This window comes from Acomys russatus, chromosome 9 (assembly GCF_903995435.1).
Source record: "Acomys russatus chromosome 9, mAcoRus1.1, whole genome shotgun sequence".
NCBI classification, from domain to species: Eukaryota; Metazoa; Chordata; class Mammalia; order Rodentia; family Muridae; genus Acomys; species Acomys russatus.
Window position 1 is genome coordinate 57,903,042 of NC_067145.1, and position 21,891 is coordinate 57,924,932.

Here is a 21,891-nt window from a genome sequence, read left to right on the forward strand (position 1 = left end):
CAGCCTCTCAAGCTACCTCAGCTGTTATTTCTCCTTTAGGTCCCCACAGAGGAGCCACAGAGCCCTGTTGTCTTAGGAGACTGTGCTAAACATGGGCAGTTTTTGATCAATTACAAACGCAATTTCACGGTTGGAAAAGACTTTTGGTATATGCGCATAAAAATAAGCATATTCAGGGCAGCATTTTGGCACCTTGTGGATGAGTTTCTTTACTTCTGGGCAGACACTATGGAGGTAGGTCAAGAATGTCCATAATCTCAGTGCTGGCTCAATGCCCCACACACGGTCAGTGGTGAGGGCTTGCTAACCAGCCTCCCACTCTCCACTCCTAGATGGTACTTGTTCCCCTTCCTACCCATCCTTCAGCCTGACAATTTGCGGGATGGAGATAAGGCATATTGCGAGGATGTTGATAAGGTTCTTAGCAAGAAAAATTTCCAACTCAAGCAAGATGAATGCAGACCCAGTTTTACCCATGATACCATTTGACAGACTAAGCATTCAAAAAATCGATTGTGAGAAGCAGTGGTTTTCACAGGAGATTTCTGGGGTGGAGTTGGTGGAGGTATGAGAAACAGGAAGCACTTCAAAGCTATGTTGGAAAAATTTCCAGTCAGTGTCCAGTTAAGTCAATATGGGCTCCTTTTCCTGTGATACTAGCGACTGAGGGCAAAGCTTTACAGAGGCACATGCTTTGTTACTAAGCTACAGTCCCAGCTCTTCAGTGTGAGCCCTTGACCAAAGCTAAGTTTTCTTGTACCAGCTTTTGTGTGTAAAAGCCATCTGTAGATGATTCAGCTCTCACGAGGCATTTTTTGCCGATTAGGAGCACGTCATCCTCTCAGTGTGGTATCTTATTGACTTCGGTGTACTGATACAGTGTACACAAAGTTGAATTAGAAAAAGAACATGTAAGTACTCCCTAGCTCTTCTGTAACATGTATGTTTTCTCTTAGAGGCGTAATTACTGAATGACCCCTAGGTATCAAAGGCTGGCCTAAGCACTTTACATATCTGACAGGTAAATGTTATTGTTATTCTTTCATGTCCACATAAGGAAACCTAGCTAGAAAAGGATAAACTGTGGAGTTAGAAGTTAAATGGCAGACTGTCTTCCTGCAAACTGCGCATGTGCCCCTGCTGCGCGTGTGCCCCTGCTGCACGTGTGCCCCTGCTGTGCGTGCACCCTGTTGTGCATGCGTGCCTTGTGCTTTGGAGAAGCACAAGTTTAAAGTCAGAAAAGAGGAGAAAAAAAATCACTCCTAGTCCTACTATTTATCAGCAACAATTTATTCCTTTTGATACTTTTTCCCATGTAGGTATTTTCTTGCATCATTGTGTGATTCAACTGTTGGTACTGACACTTCAAGGTCTATTGGCCTTAAACAGGGCAGAGGAAAAAGTCATTATATCGATCAAGCAGCCCCGAGATGCTTCCCCCAAGCTCCACAGAACTTTATTCACTTAAGAAAAGCAACAATAAAATAATCTAAGTTGGCAGCAAGGGATAAAAAAAAATGAGATTGCTTAAACTGGGTGATAACATGCTTCAAATTCATGTCTCTTCTGCATGACTTTTTGACTACCTTTCCAATTTCAGCAAATATTACAAATTCTGGGGTTAGTGATTCTTGAGTAAGCTAGAATATACAACATCTTTAGATAACGTGTTTTCCAAATTCTTTTATTATTGGTTTATTTCTCCTCTCTTTTTACAATTTCATTGATATATAAGTTATAAACAAACACTGCACATATTGAATAGAGATGAATCCATAAGTTTGAACCAAACCATCTACCCACAGTGCCGTCATCATCATCCTGAGAGGAAACACCTGCAGAGTTTGAGGTGACACAGGGTATGTAGTTTCTTAGCTATTCAGGCAGAACTCTACCCAGTCAAACAGTAGTTTCTAAACATGGGGCCTTGAGTCCACACAGCTCTTGACAAATGTTTTACTGGTACGTAACAAAGTAAGAAATGATTATTTTCCAAAAGTGACTTTATTCCAATCAGGAAACTATGATTTTATTCTCAAATATTGTTTGGTCTATCTTATGATAGGGCCTTATTTCTTATGCCTGTACTTGATTAGGATAGAAACTTTTACAATCTAACTCTGAAGTTTTTAACTCCTCGAAGAACCAAAGGCCAGGAATCTTGTGCAGCTCTTGGTAAACTCTCAGGAGATGTGAGGCTTGGGAAGTCATCCAGTTTGATTTCTGTTGCTGTAATAAAATACCCTAATCAAAACCAACACGGGAGAGGAGAATGGGTTTAAATTTCCAGATTACAGTCCATCACTGGGAGAAAGCAGGGCAGGAACCCAGGCAAGAATTTAGAGGCAGGCCTGCTTGCTACTGCCCATAGCATTCCCTCTAGCTAGGGTACTCACTTTGTACACAAGGAAGTACCGGAAACCGAGAGAAACACCTTGTGCTGAGTTACTCACAGGGTCATGCTTGGCTAGTTCTTATACAGCAAGACCACCTCCCCAGGGAATGGTGCTGTCCACCGTGGGCCAGGCCCTTCTAAGTTACATGACAATTATGCCAATCTCCCATAATATGTGCCCACAAGCCAGTCTCATCTAGACAATTAAAGATCTCCTCCCACATGAGTTCAGGTTGTATCAAACCAACAGAAAAAGCTAAAGAGGACAGGAAGATAGACAATGACAACAGTGACAGTAGTCGGAACAGTAACAGGACAGCAGCTGACAGTGACAGGGCTGGTTTGTGTAGCTCTAACACTGTAGAGACTACTTTACATGGATTTTCTCATTTATTCCTAATGCAGATCCTCTGAGGAGGGTGACGGTAAGCGTTCTTATTGTCTAAAAGAAGAAACTGGCAGGCGGAGATCTTGAACTCCAAAGTTCCTCCATCTTGGTAACAATTCTGCACTCTACGTTTCTTTAGTTTTCTCCCACGGTTGATGGGAAGCCCGTCTATAAGATCAGGCATTCTGGGCAGGCTCCTAGCTCCTACTTGCCACTGGGTTTTCCTCAGTCAAGCTTTAGTGGATGGCCCTTCTTCTTTGTATATGTACACATGCGGGTGTGTGGGTCCGCGGGGGTGTGGGTCCGCGGGTGTGTGGAAACCAGAGGTCAACTTTGTGTTTTGTTCTTCAAGTGTCTTCCACGTTGGTTTTGTGAGACAGTGTCTCTCATTGGTCTAGATCCTACCTATATGGCTGAGCTGGGGACAGCCCAGGGATCTCCACGTCTCTATTTGCTGAGTGCAGGGAAACTAACACTTGCCACCACACTCAGCTTTAAAAAAAAAAGTTTCTGGAATTGAATTGTGTTGCCAGCTGAACTATCTCCCCTCTATGAGCAGAGTTTTGATTCATTCATTGACCATACTAACTTAGATTTAATTCCTCTTGATTCAGGCTACAGAGGCTGGACTTAGTGCTTGGAAAAAATTTTTTTTCCTGTCATCTCAGGAAAAACCCAAGAAACAGAGGCCATAGGAAGCTTCGTCTAGCGAATCAGACAAGCTGTGTGCGTGCACTGTGCTGAAGTGGAGAATTGGGGTCCTTTGCTTGTTTGTCCTTTGTGGTTATTTACTGCAACCTATAGATAGCCCAGCATGGAAGTAAGTTTCAATTATTTATTTAGTATATAACAGTTCATCATTGTGTTTGGAAAGCTGATAAGCGCCCTTTCCTTCCTCCCTTCTCTATGTGGCACAGACCTCAGTCTTTTTGCACATCAATGAAGAATCCCCCTAAATACACATAAAAAATAAAGAACTTGCATATTAAAAGATATTAATCTCAGTAAAAGCTTTGTCTATAAATTGTGTCATATTTTTTCCCTTTTGTAACTGTATTTACAGCACAACTACAGTGGATTCTGTATCATTGAGGCTTCTTATTCCTTTGGGAATACAGTAGGGGTCCATCCAAACACTGCTTCACTGCATGCTGGGATCACATGACTGTAGATCATTCATTACAGAACAATTAGTTGCCACTTTTTGATATTCCTTTCTTCAAAATGAATTTATGGGTTGAATTATTCCCCCAGAGATCTTTGTTTTTGTTGGACGTTACACAGGTACATGCCCCCCCATGCCACCTCGAAAAAGTAAACCTCTTTCAGAAGAGGTTCACCTTGCTGATTATATTTAAAGTATTGATGGCATTCAACTGTTCCCTGATCTACGCATTGTCATATGACTGTCAACAATTTGTGGTCAGTTTTGGGGCCAGCCCTCTGTACTTTGCGTTCTTTTTAGGGATAGTTTGACAGCTGTGTGTTTTGAATTCTTTGAGTGGTGTCAGTGCAAAAGGCTTTACTCCACTGCCCTCTGAGTACTGTAACTCCAGAATGCATTTGCTGTGACTGGGGTTTGTGAACAGACAGAAATCATAGTCAGTGACCAGGAGAAACATACACTAGCTCTCATTTAGAAAGAAAAGTAGTTTTAGGTTAAAGATAGTTTGTCCTTGTCTGTACTGCCCGGCTGTGTATAGAGACATAATCCCTCACAATGATTGAGGATTTATGGAGTCAATAGTTGTGCTAAGTAACTTGGCCATCTTTATCTCTTTTGATCTTTCCAGCAGTCCTGGGAGATTGTTACTGTTATGTCTCACCCTTTGCAGATGAGAAAAACACAGCTTGAGGACGTCACATCCCTCACCCTGGGTCACACACACACATAGTGAACCTTGATGTGAATTTCAGAGCCCTTGATCTTAACCACTTGACTAAATTGCATTTCTACAGTGATTCAAATAATCTGCCAGCTCTTTTATGGGTTTAAATCCCCCATTTTAAGATTTGTTTTTCATTCTCCTCCCTGAAAATGTGATCTTTTTCCTCCAGGAAATCACCATCTTGTAGCAAAGTCTTTGCTGTGTAAGCCCACACTCTCCCGCCCACAGCTCACCTCTGGGTATCCCAGTGTTTGGTCCACTTGTCCCACCCATGGGAGCCAACCCTCTGGTCCCACGCAGGGGAGCCAAGGCTCTCTGAGTTGGAGCCACATAGACAGTGAGAGAGTCCCATGAGCTGCTTTTCACCACTAAATTTGCTTTAATCCAGCATTTGGCTAGGAGGAGCCCTGGAGCTATGCTGTGGAGACAGCAGCAGCAGTGTTAGGAGCAGGGGCATCTATGGAGGGTATATTCTGATGAAGACCCTGACTGCACAGGCCCCACAGTATTCACTCCCTGCCTCTCCCTGACACACTGCCGTCCTGCCACTGTGCGTTCCTCAGCATGAGCTGTGTTGCTTGAGTGCCTTGCTCTGAAGACATGCCAGGTCCCTTCAGAAAAACAAATGACATCATACGTGATGGCTGTTGTTCCGTGTGTGTGTGTGTGTGTGTGTGTGTGTGTGTGTTATGGGTATGTAGGTTTGTGATATATATGGGGGGGGTTGTACTCCCATGTGTGCCCTTGAGGAGGCCAGTGGTTGCTTTCTACTTTTTTTTTTTCATTAAAAATGTTTTGTTTTTGTTTTTCTTTTTTTTAAAATATGTTATGTGTTTGAGTGTTTTAGCTACATATATATAAACTCACTATATGCATGCCTAGTTCCTGTATAAGCTAGAAAACCATGTCATATCACTTGGGCCTGGAGTTACAAATCCTTTTAAGCTACCATGTGGGTGCTGGGAACCGATTTTGAGCCCTTTGAAAGAATAGCCAATGCCATTCTAAGACATACCTCCTGCCTCCACCTTACTTTTTGAGACATATCTGTCACTGAGGGTGTAACTTGGCATTTCAGTAGGACTGGCTAGTCAGCAAGCCTGGGTTTTCCCTGCCAGCCCCTATGGCTGAAGCTACAGAGGTATGCCGCTGAACCAGCCTCTACTGTGGAGCTCTGAACGCACACCCTCAAGCTTCTACAGAGAGCGCTTTTCTCACTGAGCTTTCTCTCCAGCCCCAGTAGCATTTTGTTATTACTGGTTACGGAAGCTTTTCTTCTGTAAGGATGAGCTTGACATTTATATTTCTGGGTACTTGTTGAATTCAGTTTGTCTCTGAAAAGTAAATTCCCAAAGCCGTTTTAAACAAGTATGGAGATTATTTGAGGCAGTTTATGCAATTGCATCAATTAGACTGAGAATGCGTGTGTCCTCGAAGGGCTCCTGAGAACTTTTAGACCCTGTACTGAAGTTAACTGAAGATCACGATGATGCAGAGGGGGAAGGGAAAAATGGGATGGTAGAGCCAAAAGATGGATTGTAGAGCCAAAAGATGGGTGGTAGAGCCAAAAGATGGGTGGTAGAGCCAAAAGAAGCCGAGGTGATAACTCATGTAGCACCTCTACATTTTTAGTAAGTAAACTGAGCTACAGCTAGAATATACACTAATAGAGCTACGGACTCCAGATAATTTAATGTGTAGGGCAAACCTAACATTTATTACTTCCTCTACCCACTGTCCTTACTCAGACCCATTTCTAAATTCATACATTAATCCAAATCACAAAACCTGTCACTCCACATATCTTTTATTATCAAATAACCCTATCCTGAACACCTTTCACTTCAATCCCTGTCAGTCATCCCTATTTTATTATTCTGGGCCCTAATTGTCTTCTAACTAGACTAGTGATAGACTACAGAAAAAAAATCGCATTTCTTGAATTATGCTACAAAATGCATTGAAAGGTTTCTTTGTGCCATGTAAGTGCCAAACACTGAGAAACTCATAATGAGACGATTTAGGTCCTAGGAGATATATTCCCCATGAACTGCAGAAGGTACTGTCTTCCTCACAGGAAACCAGCGGCTCTCTTAAAAGTGAGCACCCGGTGCCTTAGGGACACAGAGATAGATAGGCGGCCAGAGCTAACCTTGAAGGGTCAGAGAGAGCCCCTTTAAATAATGATGGCAACAGAGGCTTAGCTGATTGAGATGAGGGAGCGGATAAAGAAGTCATGAAAATGAAAGTAGGAAAGAAAGTGACAGGAAGATGAAGGGCTGAGTGTGGGATACAGGTGGGAACAAGTAAAAACAAGAGCCAGAGAAGGAAATAGGGGTTTCCCCCTAGAACATTTTATAAGAGCATTGCAATAAGGAGTAAAATGTCTTAGCAGTATTCTGATGTATTCAGATGTCCATGCCAAACCCAGGGCTGGCGGTGGATCCTTTGGGGGGGGAGCATATATAGCGACTCTTGTGTAACTGTGGAGCATATGAAGTGTTGAGGGCAGCGGTAGCCAGTTCACCCAGCACTGTTACAGTGCAGTACCTTACAGGACAATCCACACGGCCGTGCCTCAGGCATGTTTCTTTTTTACAGAAAGGCTTGGACTCGGTCTTGATCGGCTTCTTGTATGCAGCTCAGCTTAAGAGGTGCAACGGAAGTAATAGATTGCAGTGTATGTCACGACTTCAGCCATTCCTTGATCAACCCGGGCCACTGACCATAGATAGGACAGCTTAAGAAACAGTGGGGAAGTAGCTCGTAGTTCCAGAATCTGAAAGTCCACGACCAAAGTATTGACGGATCTGGACTTTGAGGAGGAAGTCTGTCTGATGCCTTTCCTATAAAATTTGGTGATTTTTTTTCTGGAGCAGGGAGGCCATCTTTGGCATTCCTTTACTCATAGGCTTATGAGAAAATTAGTCAGATTGACTTACCTATCAACCTCATTTTAGCTTCACAATATCTCTAAATATCTATCTCCAAATATGGCCACAGTCTGAGGGAGCTAGGGCTTCAACAGAGGTTATTTTCATGGGAGAGAGGCAAAATTCAAACTACAACAGTTTCCAATTCTAGGCCCTAAATATAAGCATCAAAGAAAGAATATAAAACTATGTCAATGAGGGGTAGTTAGGGATGATATAAACTAATAGTTTTCAAACCCTTCTGCTAGCAGTTTTGATTGAAATAGGATGAAATACCAACATGTAAAATTGAGCAGAGCTTCTTTTTAAAGATGGGTATAGGGGAAGTGGGGCACTTGATTAAATCTAATGCAAACACACACAGGATGAAAGTCAAGCACATGTGTTAGTCACAAAAACAAACAAACAAACAAACAAAAAAAAAAAAAAAAAAAAAAAAAAAGGAAAGAAAGAAAGGACAATCTCTTTTCCAAAATACTCCATGGTTTTGTAGGCAGTGGCACAAAATTCCTCTTCCCACTGCACCCGGAAAGTCTGAGGAGGCCTGGTTAGCTCTTAGGGTTTTGATGGATTACGACAGCACTGTTTTTCTTAGTATCCCATACGGAGATGAGAGACCCTGAAGAAGCACAGCTTCTCTGTTACATGTGACGATAGCGACTTGTTGACAGAGAGACCACAGAAGAGTCCAACCACCCATTTCTCCAACCGTGGCCCTGGGGCTATAAGCAAACACAGCCTCATGATCACTCTAACAATATTCGATATATGGCATCACATTCCTGTGTATACATTTATTATCCATACAGGCCACTTGTTTTGCTTTTTTTTTTTTAAATGGAAACTCGTAGAGAGAATTAGAGCTCTTGCTGATGTTATAAGATTTGAAACGGGATTTTCCTTCACACTCATCATTTATATTCTCTGGAACCTTCTTGTTCCATTTGATTCACACAATTTTATTATGAAAACTAGCTACAACCCCCCCACACACATCACCCCCGCCCCCCAGAAACCTGCTGACATGGATGGCTGTGGAAATGGAATTTAGACCCTGAGACCAGTATCAGGGAACTGTGATTACCAAATGCAACAGTCACAATCTCACACGGAAGTCACTATCCCTCCCTCTACCCACCCCCCCGCCCTCCTTTTCTTTTACCTCAAGTATTAGCTGAGGCCCTTGTTAGGAGACAGCAGGAGAACAGTGTCTCCTAAGTACAAAGATCTGGCCCCGCTAGCCATGAGACTCACCTTGCGAGAACTGTGCTAGAGACCACAATTGGCCATCAATTCCCTTCACATGGGAATCACCAGTATCAGCTTCATTTCTGAGCTCATGTTTTGACGCTGTGCTATAGTTTAAATTTGAAATGCCCCCATGGGCACATGCCTTGAAAACTTGGTTCCCAGCTGGTAGTGTTATTTTGAAAAGTTCTAGAAATTTGGGGATGTAAGGCTTAGCTGGATGAGCTACGACCTTGGTGGGGCTGGTAAAAGGCCCCATTACAGGACTAAAGTTTTAGGACAAAATGGTGGGAAAGTTCAGAAATTATTTCCTTTTCAAAACTCAAAAGCAAGGCTAAGGAGGTGGCTCTGTGGGCAGACTCCTTGTTATGTATGCAAGGATGAGGACCAGTTCAGATTCCTAGCACGATGAAAAGCTCGGTGTAACTGTGTGCACCTGTAGCCTTGCATGCACCTATAACTCTCGCACCTGCCAATAACCCCAACACACACCTGTAACCCCATGCATTTTCCAATAGAATATTAGTTCCTATAGAAACATACGAGGAGTTATCTATGTGCCTCCTGTGCTCAAATGAATGTACCTGATTGGAAGAAGAGACAGATTAAGATCCAAGTGACCTGTTTGAGGTCCCTGATGCATTGAGCCAAAAAGAGCCAGACTATATGCAGGGGAACAGACCCTGTTTACTGTGGCTAGGGTAGCAGAATGTGCTGACCCAAGCACCTGAGGCTACCCCTCTTTACAGAGCCGTTCTGTAAAAGACCTGTCTCCTGACTTCTATACTTTCCACTGTGGCATCTCAACTACTGAATGCCACAGCTTGCCTCGGGAGCACAGTGTCCCCAGGTTCCTTCCACTGACACATCTACTCACCCTCTGCTTCTCCTTGACTAATCTGTTACTTTCTGAACTGTGAGCATCACTACAGAGGAACATTCTGAAGTTAAGAGCCGAGCGTGATACCTTCTAAGGAGCTCTGAAGTTGGGAGACACCTGTCCTTCTGGTGCGACTGTCTAGGTGAGTGTTCAGCAATGTGAACATTGAATGGAACTCCACAAATAACATGGCTCCTGTAATCCTGGTGCTGGGGATTGGGGACAGGAAGCTTAAAAGTTCAAGGTCATCTTCAGTTACATAATGAATTAGAAAGCATCTTGGGCTACACAAGGCTTTGTTTATCAATCTAACACAAACCTCCATAGACCCATTACATCACTTCTGTTTCCCGGAGTCGGAAGGGTACCACTCTCTTACGCTCTCTTCACTATTATTTACAATCAGTGACATCCATTCCTAACTGGTGGAACTTACTGAAAGTTCACCATGTGATTTGCGCAATGCCTTTTCATATCAGAACCATCCCTTGGAACAAGAAACGTAAGAGATATTGATGGCCTTTTATTGTCTATTAATGCATTGGCGTGGCAAGGCAGGTTAACTGAGCTGGGACTGCTCACCTGCTAGGCAACTCTTATTCTATGACAGGACAAGATATGAAACACTGTAATATTTGGGCAGCTGGATGTTGGCTTCCTTTTAACTCACGAATATGGTGATAGTGAGATAGAGTCTCCTTGGGGTTAGCTTGAATGTTTTTGCTATTGTTTTTATTCTTATAAAATTCATGTAACATAAAAGTCACTATTTTAAAGTGTATGATTTTACATATTTTATTTTTTAAGTATGCAGTAACATTGATTTTTGGAGTCTCCATAATGTGAACATCACTGTAGATATAGGTCCTGTGGGAGACAGGTGAGGTACCTCTGGCCCCCTGAAAATAGTAGACCAGCCCGTGTTATTAAAAGTTCAAGGGCCATCTGAGATTAAAGTCAGTGTCTTCACAGTGGGCTATTGTTATTACTTTTCTTGCTCTGTGACAAAATACCCGATAACAGCAACTCATCAAAGGAAGGCTCCATGTTGCAGGGATAGTTCACTATAGTGAGAAAGGCAGAGCAGTGGGAACGAGAGGTGGCTGGTCTTAAGAGCTTGGAAGACGACAAAGTCAAGGACCAGGTTTAGTATCCCAGTCTGCCCAAGGAGGAGAAACACATCAGCTGTTGTTATTGTTATTGTTATTGTTACCGGCAATAAACATTCTCTCAAGCCTTAAGTGTACAGTTCTGCCCAGTAAACAGAATTAAACTCAAACTAGTAATGGCTTCTTGAGAACATAATCGCTCATGTTTTGACATCGCTGATTGTGAGGCACGGAGCTGTTCCATAATAAGAAGCACTTTGTGGGCATCTGGCTTATGAAGCAGAACACTAATTTGTACTGTTTATAAGAACACAGGGGACAGGGTGACACATCCTATTGACTCATTGCTGGCCCACCGCCCACCCCTGATTATACTTGAGACTCAGGGTGATTTGCATCCCTTTCCAAGCCTGGAGAGAGACACTGAACTCCCCTTCACTTGTTCCCATGGATGAGAGAGAAGTGATTTCTAGCATCTCATTCTCATTTTATTTAGAACACTAAAAAATGATGTTAGGACATTAGGCTTGCTCTAAAATAAAGTAAGCTCTCAATGGGAGCTAAGTAAACAGCCATCACTAGGAAAACTGAAAAACTGGGTTTAGCGTCATTCCATTTGAGTCTTTTGCATTTTGAGGCTCCTGTATTTTTCTAATCTCTAAATCAACACAAGTAGCATTTCTTGCTTATATAAGGTGATTCTCTCTCTCTCTCTCTCTCTCTCTCTCTCTCTCTCTCTCTCTCTCTCTCTCTCTCTCTCTCTCTCTCTCTCTCTCTCCCTTTATCTCCGATGCATGTATACATGTATGCTCAAGGATGTGGTGGACAGAGGGTTACCTCTCAGGTTACAACATCAGTCACTTCATTTTTGAGTCAAGGTCTCTCAACAACCTAGAATTCTGATTTGGCTAAGCTTGCTAGCCCACAAGCCTCAGGTCATCCATCTAATTTTGCATACCCAGAGCTGGTATTTACATATACATATATATATATGTGTGTGTGTGTGTGTGTGTGTGTGTGTGTGTGTGTGTGTGTGTGTGTGCCATGTCTAGATTTTGTGAATACTAGGTTTTAAAAAAATTTTTTATTATTAATTTATTCTTGTTACATCTCAATGGTTATCCCATCCCTTGTGTCCTCCCATTCTTCCCTCCCTCCCCTTTTCCCCTTATTCCCCTCCCCTACGACTGTTCCTGAGGGGGATTACCTCCCCCTGTATATGCTCATAGGGTATCAAGTCTCTTCTCGGTAACCTGCTGTCCTTCCTCTGAGTGCCACCAGGTCTCCCCCTCCAGGGGACATGGTCAAATGTGAGGCACCAGAGTACATCCCACTCTCCACTCAAGTGTGAAGACTGTTCTGACCATTGGCTAGATCTGGGTAGGGGTTTAAAGTTTACCGCCTGTATTGTCCTTGGCTGGTGCCTTAGTTTGAGCAGGACCCCTGGGCCCAAATCTGCCTATCATAATGTTCTACTTGTAGGTTTCTAGGACCCTCTGGATCCTTCTACTTTGCCATTCTCCCATGCTTTTCTCATCTAGAGTCCCAATAGGATGTCCTCCCCTCTGTCCCAGTTTCCTGGTAAGTGAAGGCTTTCGTGGGACATGCCCCTTGGGCTAGTATGCAGATACAAGTGAGTATATACCGTTTAAGTCTTCCTGCTTATGGGTTAACTCACTCAATATGATAATTTCTAGCTCAATCCATTTATCCACAAATTTCGGGAATTCCTTGTTTTTAATAGCTGAGTAGTATTCCATAGTGTATATGGACCACAGTTTCTTTATCCATTCTTCTACTGAGGGACATTTAGGCTGTTTCCATGTTCTGGCTATTATGGATAAGGCTGCTATGAACATGGTTGAGCAAATTTTCTTATTGTGTGCTGGAGCATCTTCTGGGTATATTCCAAGGAGTGGAATAGCTGGGTCTTGAGGAAGCCCTATTCCCATTTTTCTGAGATAGCACCAGATAGATTTCCAAAGTGGCTGTAGTAGTTTGCATTCCCATCAGCAATGAAGGAGTGTTCCTCTCTCCCCACATCCTTGCCAGCATGTGGTGTCGCTTGAGTTTTTGATCTTAGCCATTCTGATGGGTGTAAGATGGAATCTCAGAGTTGTTTTGATTTGCATTTCCCTGATGACTAAGGAGGTTGAGCATTTCTTTAAGTGTTTCTCAGCCATTTGATATTCCTCTGTTGAGAATTCTCTGTTTAGTTCCAAGCCCCATTTCTCAATTGGGTTATTTAGTTTGGTGGTGTTTAGCTTCTTGAGTTCTTTATATATTTTGGATATTAGACCTTTGTCAGATGTAGGGTTGGTGAAGATCTTTTCCCAGTCTGTAGGCTGTCGCTTTGTTCTCTTGACAGTGTCTCCAGCCTTACAGAAGCTTCTCAGCCTCATGAGGTCCCATTTATTAATTGTTGACATTAAGGCCTGGGCTGTTGGTATTCTGTTCAGGAAGTTGTCTCCTGTGCCAATATGTTCCAGGCTCTTCCCCACTTTTTCCTCTAAGTGACTTAGTGTCTCTGGTTTTATGTTGAGGTCTTTAATCCACGTGGATTTGAGTTTTGTGCAAGGTGACAAATATGGGTCCAGTTGCATTTTTTTACACATAGACCTCCAGTTAGACCAGCACCATTTGTTGAAGATGCTATCCTTTTTCCATTGACTGGATTTGGCTTCTTTGTCGAAAATCAAGTGACCATATGTGTGTGGATTCATATCTGGGTCTTCGATTCGATTCCACTGATCAACCAGCCTGTTGCTGTACTAGTACCAAGCTGTTTTAATTACTATTGCTTTATAGTACAGTTTGAGATCAGGTATGGAGATTCCTCCGGAGCACCTTTTATTGTACAAGATTGTTTTAGCTATTCTGGGTATTTTGTTTTTCCATATGAAGTTCAGAATTGAACTTTCAATGTCTTTAAAAAATTGTGTAGGTATTTTGATAGGGATTGCATTGAATCTGTAGATTGTTTTTGATAGGATGGCCATTTTTACTATGTTAATTCTCCTGATCGATGAGCAAGGAAGATCACTCCATCTTCTCAGGTCATCTTCAATCTCTTTCTTCAGAGTTTTGAATTTTTTTCAAACAAGTCCTTCATTTGCTTAGTTAGAGTGACTCCTAGATATTTTATAATGCTTGTGGCTAATGTGAAGGGTGTGGCTTTCCTAATTTCTTCCTCTGCAAGCTTGTCATTTGTGTATAGGAAGGCTATAGACTTTTTTGAGTTAATTTTGTATCCAGCTAATTTGCTGAAGGTGTTTTTCAGCTGTAGGTGTTCTCTGTTGGAATTTTGAGGGTCACTTATGTACACTATCATATCATCTGCAAACAGGGTTAATTTGACTTCCTCCTTTCCCATTTGGATACCCTTGATCTCCTTTTGTTGTCTTATTGCTCTGGCTAGAACTTCGAGTACTATATTGAAGAGATATTGAGAGAGTGGGCAGCCTTGCCTTGTTCCCGATTTTAGAGGAATTTCCTTGAGTATCTCACCATTTACTTTGATTTTGGCTATTGGCTTGCTGTATATAGCCTTTATTATGTTGAGGAAAGTGCCTTGTATCCCCAATCTCTCTAAAACTTTAAACATGAATGGGTGTTGGATTTTATCAAATGCTTTCTCTGCATCTAAAGAGATGATCATGTGGTTTTTTATTTTCAGTTTGTTTATATGGTGGATTACATTGGTGGATTTCTGTATATTAAACCATCCCTGCATGCCTGGTATAAAGTCTACTTGGTCATGATGAATGATATCTTTGATGTGTTCTTGTATTCGTTTTGCAAGTATTTTATTTAGTATTTTTGCATCGATGTTCATAAGAGAAATTGGTCTGAAATTCTCTTTCTTTGTTGAGTCTTTGTGAGGTTTAGGTATCAATGAGACTATGGCCTCATAGAATGAATTTGGTAATTTTCCATCCATTTCTATCTTTTGGAGTAGCTTGAAGAGTATCGGTATTAGCTCACACTTGAAGGTCTGGTAGAATTCTGCACTGAAACCATTTGGCCCTGGGCTTTTTTTGGTTGGGAGACTATCAATGATGGCTTCTACTTCTGTAGGGGAAATGGGACTATTTAGCTTGTTTATCTGTTCTTTACTCAACTTTGGCAAATGAAATTGATCAAGAAAATTGTCCATTTCCCTTAGATTTTCAAATTTTGTGGCATATATGCCTTCAAAGTAGGATCTTATGATTCTTTGTATTTCTTCAGTGTCTGTTGTTATGTCTCCCTTTTCGTTTCTGATTTTGTTCATTTCAATACTGTCTCTCTGCCTTTTAGTTAGTTTGGCTAATGGTCTGTCTATCTTGTTGATTTTCTCAAAGAACCAGCTCTTGGTTTTGTTGATTCTTTGGACTGTTTTCTTAGTTTCTAATTTGTTAATTTTACCCCTGAGTTTGATTATTTCCAGGCATCTACTCCTTTTGGGTGTTTCTGCTTCTTTTTTTTCTAGGGCTTCCAGTTGTGTCGTTAAGATGCTTATGTACGATGTTTCCAATTTCTTTTTAAAGGCACTTAGTGCTATGAATTTTCCTCTTACCACTGCTTTCAATGTATCCCACAAATTTGGATACGTTGTTCCTTCATTTTCATTGAATTTCAGAAACTCCTTGATTTCTTTCTTTATTTCTTCCCTGACCCAGGTGTCATTTAGCAGAGAGTTGTTTAGTTTCCACGTACGTGTAGGCTTTTTGTTATTTCTGTTGTTGTTGAATTGCAGCCTAAGAGCATGGTGATCTGATAGGATACAAGGTATTATTTCAATCTTCTTGTGTCTGTTGAGGCTTGCTTTGTGACCTACGATGTGATCAATTTTGGAGAAAGTTCCATAGGGTGCAGAGAAGAAGGTATATTCTTTCTTGTTTGAGGGAAAGGTTCTATAGATATCTGTTAGATCCATTTGACCCATGGCATTGGTTAATGATGTTATTTCTTGGTTTAGTTTCTGTTTCAATGACTTATCCTTCAGTGAGAGTGGGGTGTTGAAGTCCCCCACTATTATTGTGTGGGGATCGATGTGTGGTTTAAGCTTTTTTAGCAGATCTTTTACAAATGTGGGTGCCCTTGTATTGGGAGCATAGATGTTCAGAATTGTGATGTCATCTTGGTTGACTTTACCTTTGATGAGTATGAAGTGTCCTTCCTCATCCCTTTTGATTAATTTTGGTTGAAAGTCTATTTTGTTCGATACTAAAATGGCTATGCCTGCTTGCTTCTTGTGACCATTTGCTTGGGATATTTTTTTCCAACCTTTTACCCTGAGGTAATGCCTATCATTATGGGTGAGATGTTTTTCTTGAATGCAGAAGAATGTTGGATCTTGTTTATGCACCCATTCAGTTAGTCTGTGTCTTTTTATTGGAGAATTGAGACATTGATGTTGAGAGATATTAATGACCAGTGACTGTTAAGAGTCTTAATTTTGATGTTGTTTCCAGTCGAGCGTTTGTGTAGTTGTGTTTTTGCCATGGGATAGTTATCTATTTCCTGAGTAGTTTTGGTTGTAGCTTGCCCTTTTGGAATGGAGTTTTCCTTCTAGTACCTTCTGTAAAGCTGGATTTGTGGATAGGTACTGTTTGAATTGTTTTTGTCATGGAATATTTTGTTTTTCTCCATCAATGGTTATTGATAGTTTTGCTGGGTAAAGTAGTCTGGCCTGGCATCTGTGGTCTCTTAGGGTTTGCAGGATCTCTGTCCAGGCCCTTCTGGCTTTTATGGTCTCTGCTGAGAAGTTGGGTGAAATTCTGATAGGTTTTCCATTAAATGTTATTTGGCCCTTTTCCCTTGCAGCTTTTAATATTTTTTCTTGTTCTGTATGTTTTGTGTTTTGATTATTATGTGACGGGCAGTTTGTCTTTTCTGGTCAATTCTATTTGGTGTTCTGTAGGCCTCTTGTATGTTTATAGGCATCTCTTTCTTTAGATTGGGGACATTTTCTTCTATGATTTATTGAGAATAGTTTCTGGGCCTTGGAGACTGATATCTTCTCTTTCTTCAATGCCTATTATCCTCAGATTTCTTCTTTTCATGGTGTCCTTAATTTCTTGGATGTTTTGTGTTAGGAGTTTTACAGATTTCGTATTTTTCCTTAATGGTTGCTTCAAGATCTGTGATTGTATCTTCTAGGCCTGAGATTCGTTCTTCCATCTCTTGGATTCTGTTAGAAAAGCACACCTCTGTGTTGCTCGCCTTCTTCTCTGAGGTCTCACATTCTCGTTTTTCTTCTGTCTGTGTGTTTATCATTGAATCCATTGTCGTCTTCAGATCTTGAACTGATTTTTTTATTTCTTTCATCTGGTTGTTTGCATTTTCCTGAAATTTTTCCAGTTCCACTCTATGTGCTTCTTTTATGTCTCTCACCTGTTTGGCTATGTCCTCCTGCATTTGATTACGAATTTTATTTGTTTCATCCATTAATATCCTCATTACTAAGGATTTGAGGTCATTTTCTTGTATTTCCATTGTATTTGAGTTTTCTGGGTTGTTTTCTTTGGGATAGCTGGAAACTGGAGACGCCATGTTGTTTTGGGGGTTTTTGCGTATGCTTTTACGTTGTCCTTTAGACATCTTGGTGTCTTTGTTTTTGTTGGGTAGCTTCCAGAGTTGGATGGAGGGAGTCTGATGATAGATTGACTTATTTTCTCATGATTTCCGTAGGCTGGAAGCTCTGATACTTCACTGGTGTGGATGGCAGGAGGTTAGCCCTGTTGTTTTGGTCCCTCACAGCCAGTGATCCTCAGCTTCCCTGTGCTGTGGGTCCTGCAATCGTTCTGAGTCTCTGAATGAGCTTTGGGTCAGGCCAAGGTATCCACAGCTTTCTGGGTTCCCTGCCAAGTCCGGCCAGGGACCCTGGGCCCAAACCACGCGCCGAGCTCAGCTAGATTCTCAGGGCCTGAACTGTCTGCGAGCTCAGCTAGGGATTCTGAGCACAAAATGCACATAGGGTTCAGCCAGAATTTTGGGGGGCTGGGATTGTGCCCCAAGCTCAGCTAGGGGCTTTTGGCCCAAAGTGTGTGTTGTGGTCAGTTATTGACTCAGGGCCTGAACTGTCCGCCAAGCTCAGCCAGGAATTCTGGATTCAAACTGCACACTGTGTCCACCCAGAGTCTTAGAGCCGGGACTGTGCCAAAAGCTCCACTAGAATCTCCGGGCCCAATCTGTCTGCCAAGCACAGTTAGGGTCTCAGGCCCCAAACTGCACGCCGAGCTCCACCCGAGTCTCTGGGGCGGAATTGTGCACCGGACTCAGCCAGGGACTCTGGACTCACACTGCACGCTGAATTCAGCCCGGGACTCCGGGCCTATACTGTGTGGATAGTCCAGTCAGAGTCTTGGAGCCGCCAAGCCTGTGCGTACAGCTCAACTAGAGTCTCTGGGCCCAATCGCCTGGCAAGTCCAGCTAGGGCCTCTGGGCTGAATCTGCGTGCTGACCTCAGCCTGTGTTAGAGCCCAGAACTGCCCGCTGAGCTGTGCTAGTGTCTTGGGCAGAACTGCTCGTTGATGTGAGCTGGTGCCTCTGGTGGAGCTGAGTGCTCCGCCCAGCCTGCGTCACAGCTGGACAACTGCGGCTGCGCTGAGCTGGTGCCTAGGATGGAATTGAGCGCTCCGCCCAGCCTGCGTCACAGCAGGAGAACTGCGGCTGCGCTGAGCTGGTGCCTAGGGTGGAATTGAGTGCTCTGCCCAGCCTGCGTCACAGCAGGGGAGCTGTGGCTGAGTTGCGCTAGTGCCTAGGGCAGAATTGCTTGCTGCGCTGAGACAGCGTCTCCACGGCACTAAGCACCGAGCTGAACCCAGGACTCTGGGGCTGAACTGTCCGCCGAGTCCAGTTTGGGTCACAAGGCACCATGCGACCCAAATCCCGTCCAGAGTCCCCTCTTCCACAGCAACCCCCACCGGCCACCACACCAATCGCCTCTACTGGAAGGCTCAGAGCTGCAAACCCCAGCCACTGCCACTGCTGATGCCGGTGCCGCCGGTGCCGCCGCTGTTGCCGCCGCCCCCGCCGCTGCCGCTCCGATTCGAGAAAATCTGCGCTCCTCCCGTGTGCAGGGGCATGCAGGTCCTCCGCACCCTGGTCCCTCCGAACCGCGGAGCACTCCCTCTGCCATGGTGTGGGGACCTTGGTGTTCCTGCCTCAGAAATCTGTGCAATTCCCTGAATTGTTCACTGGAGCCTCCAAACACGGTCCACACTGCTCGCCGCCATCTTGGATCCTGTCAGGTACCAACTGCTGCCATCCAGAGGGGAGCCTTTGGCAGGTTAAAGACCAGGTAAGGCCTAAAGTCAAATTACCTCCTTCGCATCTTCATTCATCTCCCAGTCTCCATCCCATGCCATCTGCTTCTAATAATTTCTGTTTGGGCTACCTCCCAGCCACAATACCAAAACACTGGCTAAGGTTGTTCATTTGGACCATTTCTTTCATTAGGAGCTTCAGAGTTCCTCCTCTGGGCCCGCATGGCTCTTTCCTATCCCATGGCGATTCTCCTTCCTCCTCCAACAGGCCGGGCTGCTTCCGAATACTAGGTTTTTTAAAGGTGTATATGCATATAAAATATACTTAGTTGTAAATGTACATTATCATGGTTGCTATCATTATCTTTCTGTTATCATTATTTCAGCCTTAGATTCCATTCAGCTAATATAGAAGAGAATTAGAGTGAGCCATTTTCCATTGTCTAGTCTTGGACTGCACACAAAAGGACTTACTATGAGTGTATATGTTTCAGGGGAGAATGAGAGAACACTGTAAATGGCAACATATAGAATTTGCTTGAGAATATTTAGCAAACTGTGAAGGTTTTCCAGGTCCCATAGCTCAGTTATAGGTAATATTGGCAGCCTAAAATGTGAAGACCAACCAATAAATGTTGTCAGGGTATGAATGGGGTGTGGGAAGAAAGCACATTAGAAGAATTAGTAAGTCACTCAACTTCCCATTCTTAATTTTCTCATGTATAGAGTTCTGCAGTCCATTCAGCTCTCAACTTTTCTGCTCTGACGATTCTATAATTAGACAAACTGCTGCACAATTGGCTCCGATCTATAATCCTAACTCTTGCAAAAGCAGTGCAGATGCTATGGTAGTTTCAGATGTAAGTAAAGGCCAAATGCTTTAATGATTAGCATTTCTTTTCTAAAAGGACTTGAAGTGCAGCAGGCAGCTCCCAGGTGGCCTCAGTGGCTTATATAACTCAAACTTGAGGTTCCTGTTATTTTGGCAGGCTTTCTTTCTAGGAAAATGCTCAAGGCAGGTTGGTGGAATGGCATGGAACTTAGATTTCTGCCTTCATATTTGCAAGTTGTCTATCCCTGATCTCACATATATGTGTTTTTTTCTGCTCAAGAAAACAAGCTGTATTTTGCTACTACTGTTTTAATTAAATAGCAAAATGTTTCTTAGAAGCTTCCTCATTTTCAACAGACTTTTCCTGTAGTGTATTGGCTGGAATTGGACCTTACAACCATTTTCTAGCTGCAAGAGAGGCAGAAAGTTTTGAATTATATCTATTGTTTTCAACACTTGTAGAGGGAGTTGGACTCTCTTGCTAAAAAAAAAAAAAAACAAAAAAAACATCAAAACTGGGTGTGCATGGCTATACCATCATGCAATCAGAAGTATTGTTATCTGCTGGGAAGTGAAGCTAAAATTGTCATAATCACTTTAGTGTCCTTTCTAACCTCATTTCCTGTTTAACATAGGAAAGCATGGACCATGTTCTCAAATACTTGACAATCCATTACTGAGTCATTTATCTTGTTGAATTGCTCCATTAGAGCTCTCACTTTATTAGTAATATAACATTAAATGAATATATTCCAATTGCTGCTATGAGCTCTTAGTCCCAACACCCCCTAAAATACTTTTTTCTTAAGTCCAATAACTTTTCATTCACTTGTCATAAAATATTTTTGTGTCACTCTTCGGGCTCTGGCTTTGGTCCCAGCAAGATTGCTAAATGCACCAAGAAAGTCGGGATCATTGGAAAATACAGGACCCACTATGGTGTGTCCCTCTGGAAAATGGTGAAGAAAATTGAAATCATCCAGCACGCCAAGTACACTTGCTCCTTCTGTGGCAAGACCAAGATGAAGAGACGAGCCGTTGGCATCTGGCACTGTGGTTCCTACATGAAAACAGTGGCTGGTGGGGCCTGGACCTGCAACACCACTTCTGCTGTCACAGTGAAGTCTGCCATCAGGAGACTCGAGGAACTGAAAGACCAGTAGAAGCGCTACCGTTTGAGACTTGCCTAGCCTACAATAAATGGGTTAATTTACGTAAAAAAAATTTTGTGTCATCTCAAGAGTCAGTCATATTAATATAAAAATTAATCCTCTAGTAAAATCCAAATGCATTTTCCTCAGTAAGTTTCCTGTCCTCTCCACACTCCAGCCCCAACTTCCGTGAGCTAGACTGATGGCTACAGAGACCTAGATTGGAAAGACAGAAATGCCATCTGCTAACTCGTACACACCTCTGCTGTGAAGGACTGGGGAAGAGAAGGAGACAGACGTATCTTTACATGTCATCTAAGGTGAGACAGGAGTCTACTTCCTAGTCCTTCAGAGTGTCATTGTGCTCAGTAGAGATGTGTGGAACCATCATTAAGTCATACCTCGGTGTCCCCAAAGCATTATCAATTCCCTTGGGAAATAGCTATGCACTCTAAGCAGCTTCCCATGGGGTACCACAGATTAATTCATCCTGTGCAGCAGAGGCCTCCCGGAACCATGCAGCTCCCAGATACACCTTTCCCTGACAGCGTGACTCTGACACGCACAGGCTCCGTCATCCTTATTTGTCTGGAATATTGTATAGTTTTCTGTGGCAGATGAAATGAAGTCCTCTAGACCAAGTGGCACAAAGTGGCACAGATTTGTTACCTATGGCTCTGGAGGTCAGAAACAGGCCTTGCAAAGCTGAGATGAAGATGTCCATGGAGCTGTTCTCCTTCCATGGGCTCCAGAGAAGACTCTATGCCTCGGCTCTCCTGTTTTCCAGAGGCACCATAACTATCCTTGCCAGTTG

General features: G+C 42.8%; 1 protein-coding gene across 1 annotated transcript; it reads left to right on the forward strand.

Moving 5' to 3' along the window:
* Nucleotides 1–382: 382 nt before the first annotated feature.
* Nucleotides 383–21,141, forward strand: LOC127193646 (60S ribosomal protein L37a-like). The gene is made up of 3 exons (XM_051150876.1): nt 383–565; nt 1,601–1,635; nt 20,807–21,141. Exons 1-3 carry the CDS (start codon nt 383–385, stop codon nt 21,087–21,089), a joined length of 501 nt encoding a protein of 166 aa, XP_051006833.1. The 3' UTR covers nt 21,090–21,141.
* The last annotated feature ends 750 nt before the right edge of the window (nt 21,142–21,891 follow it).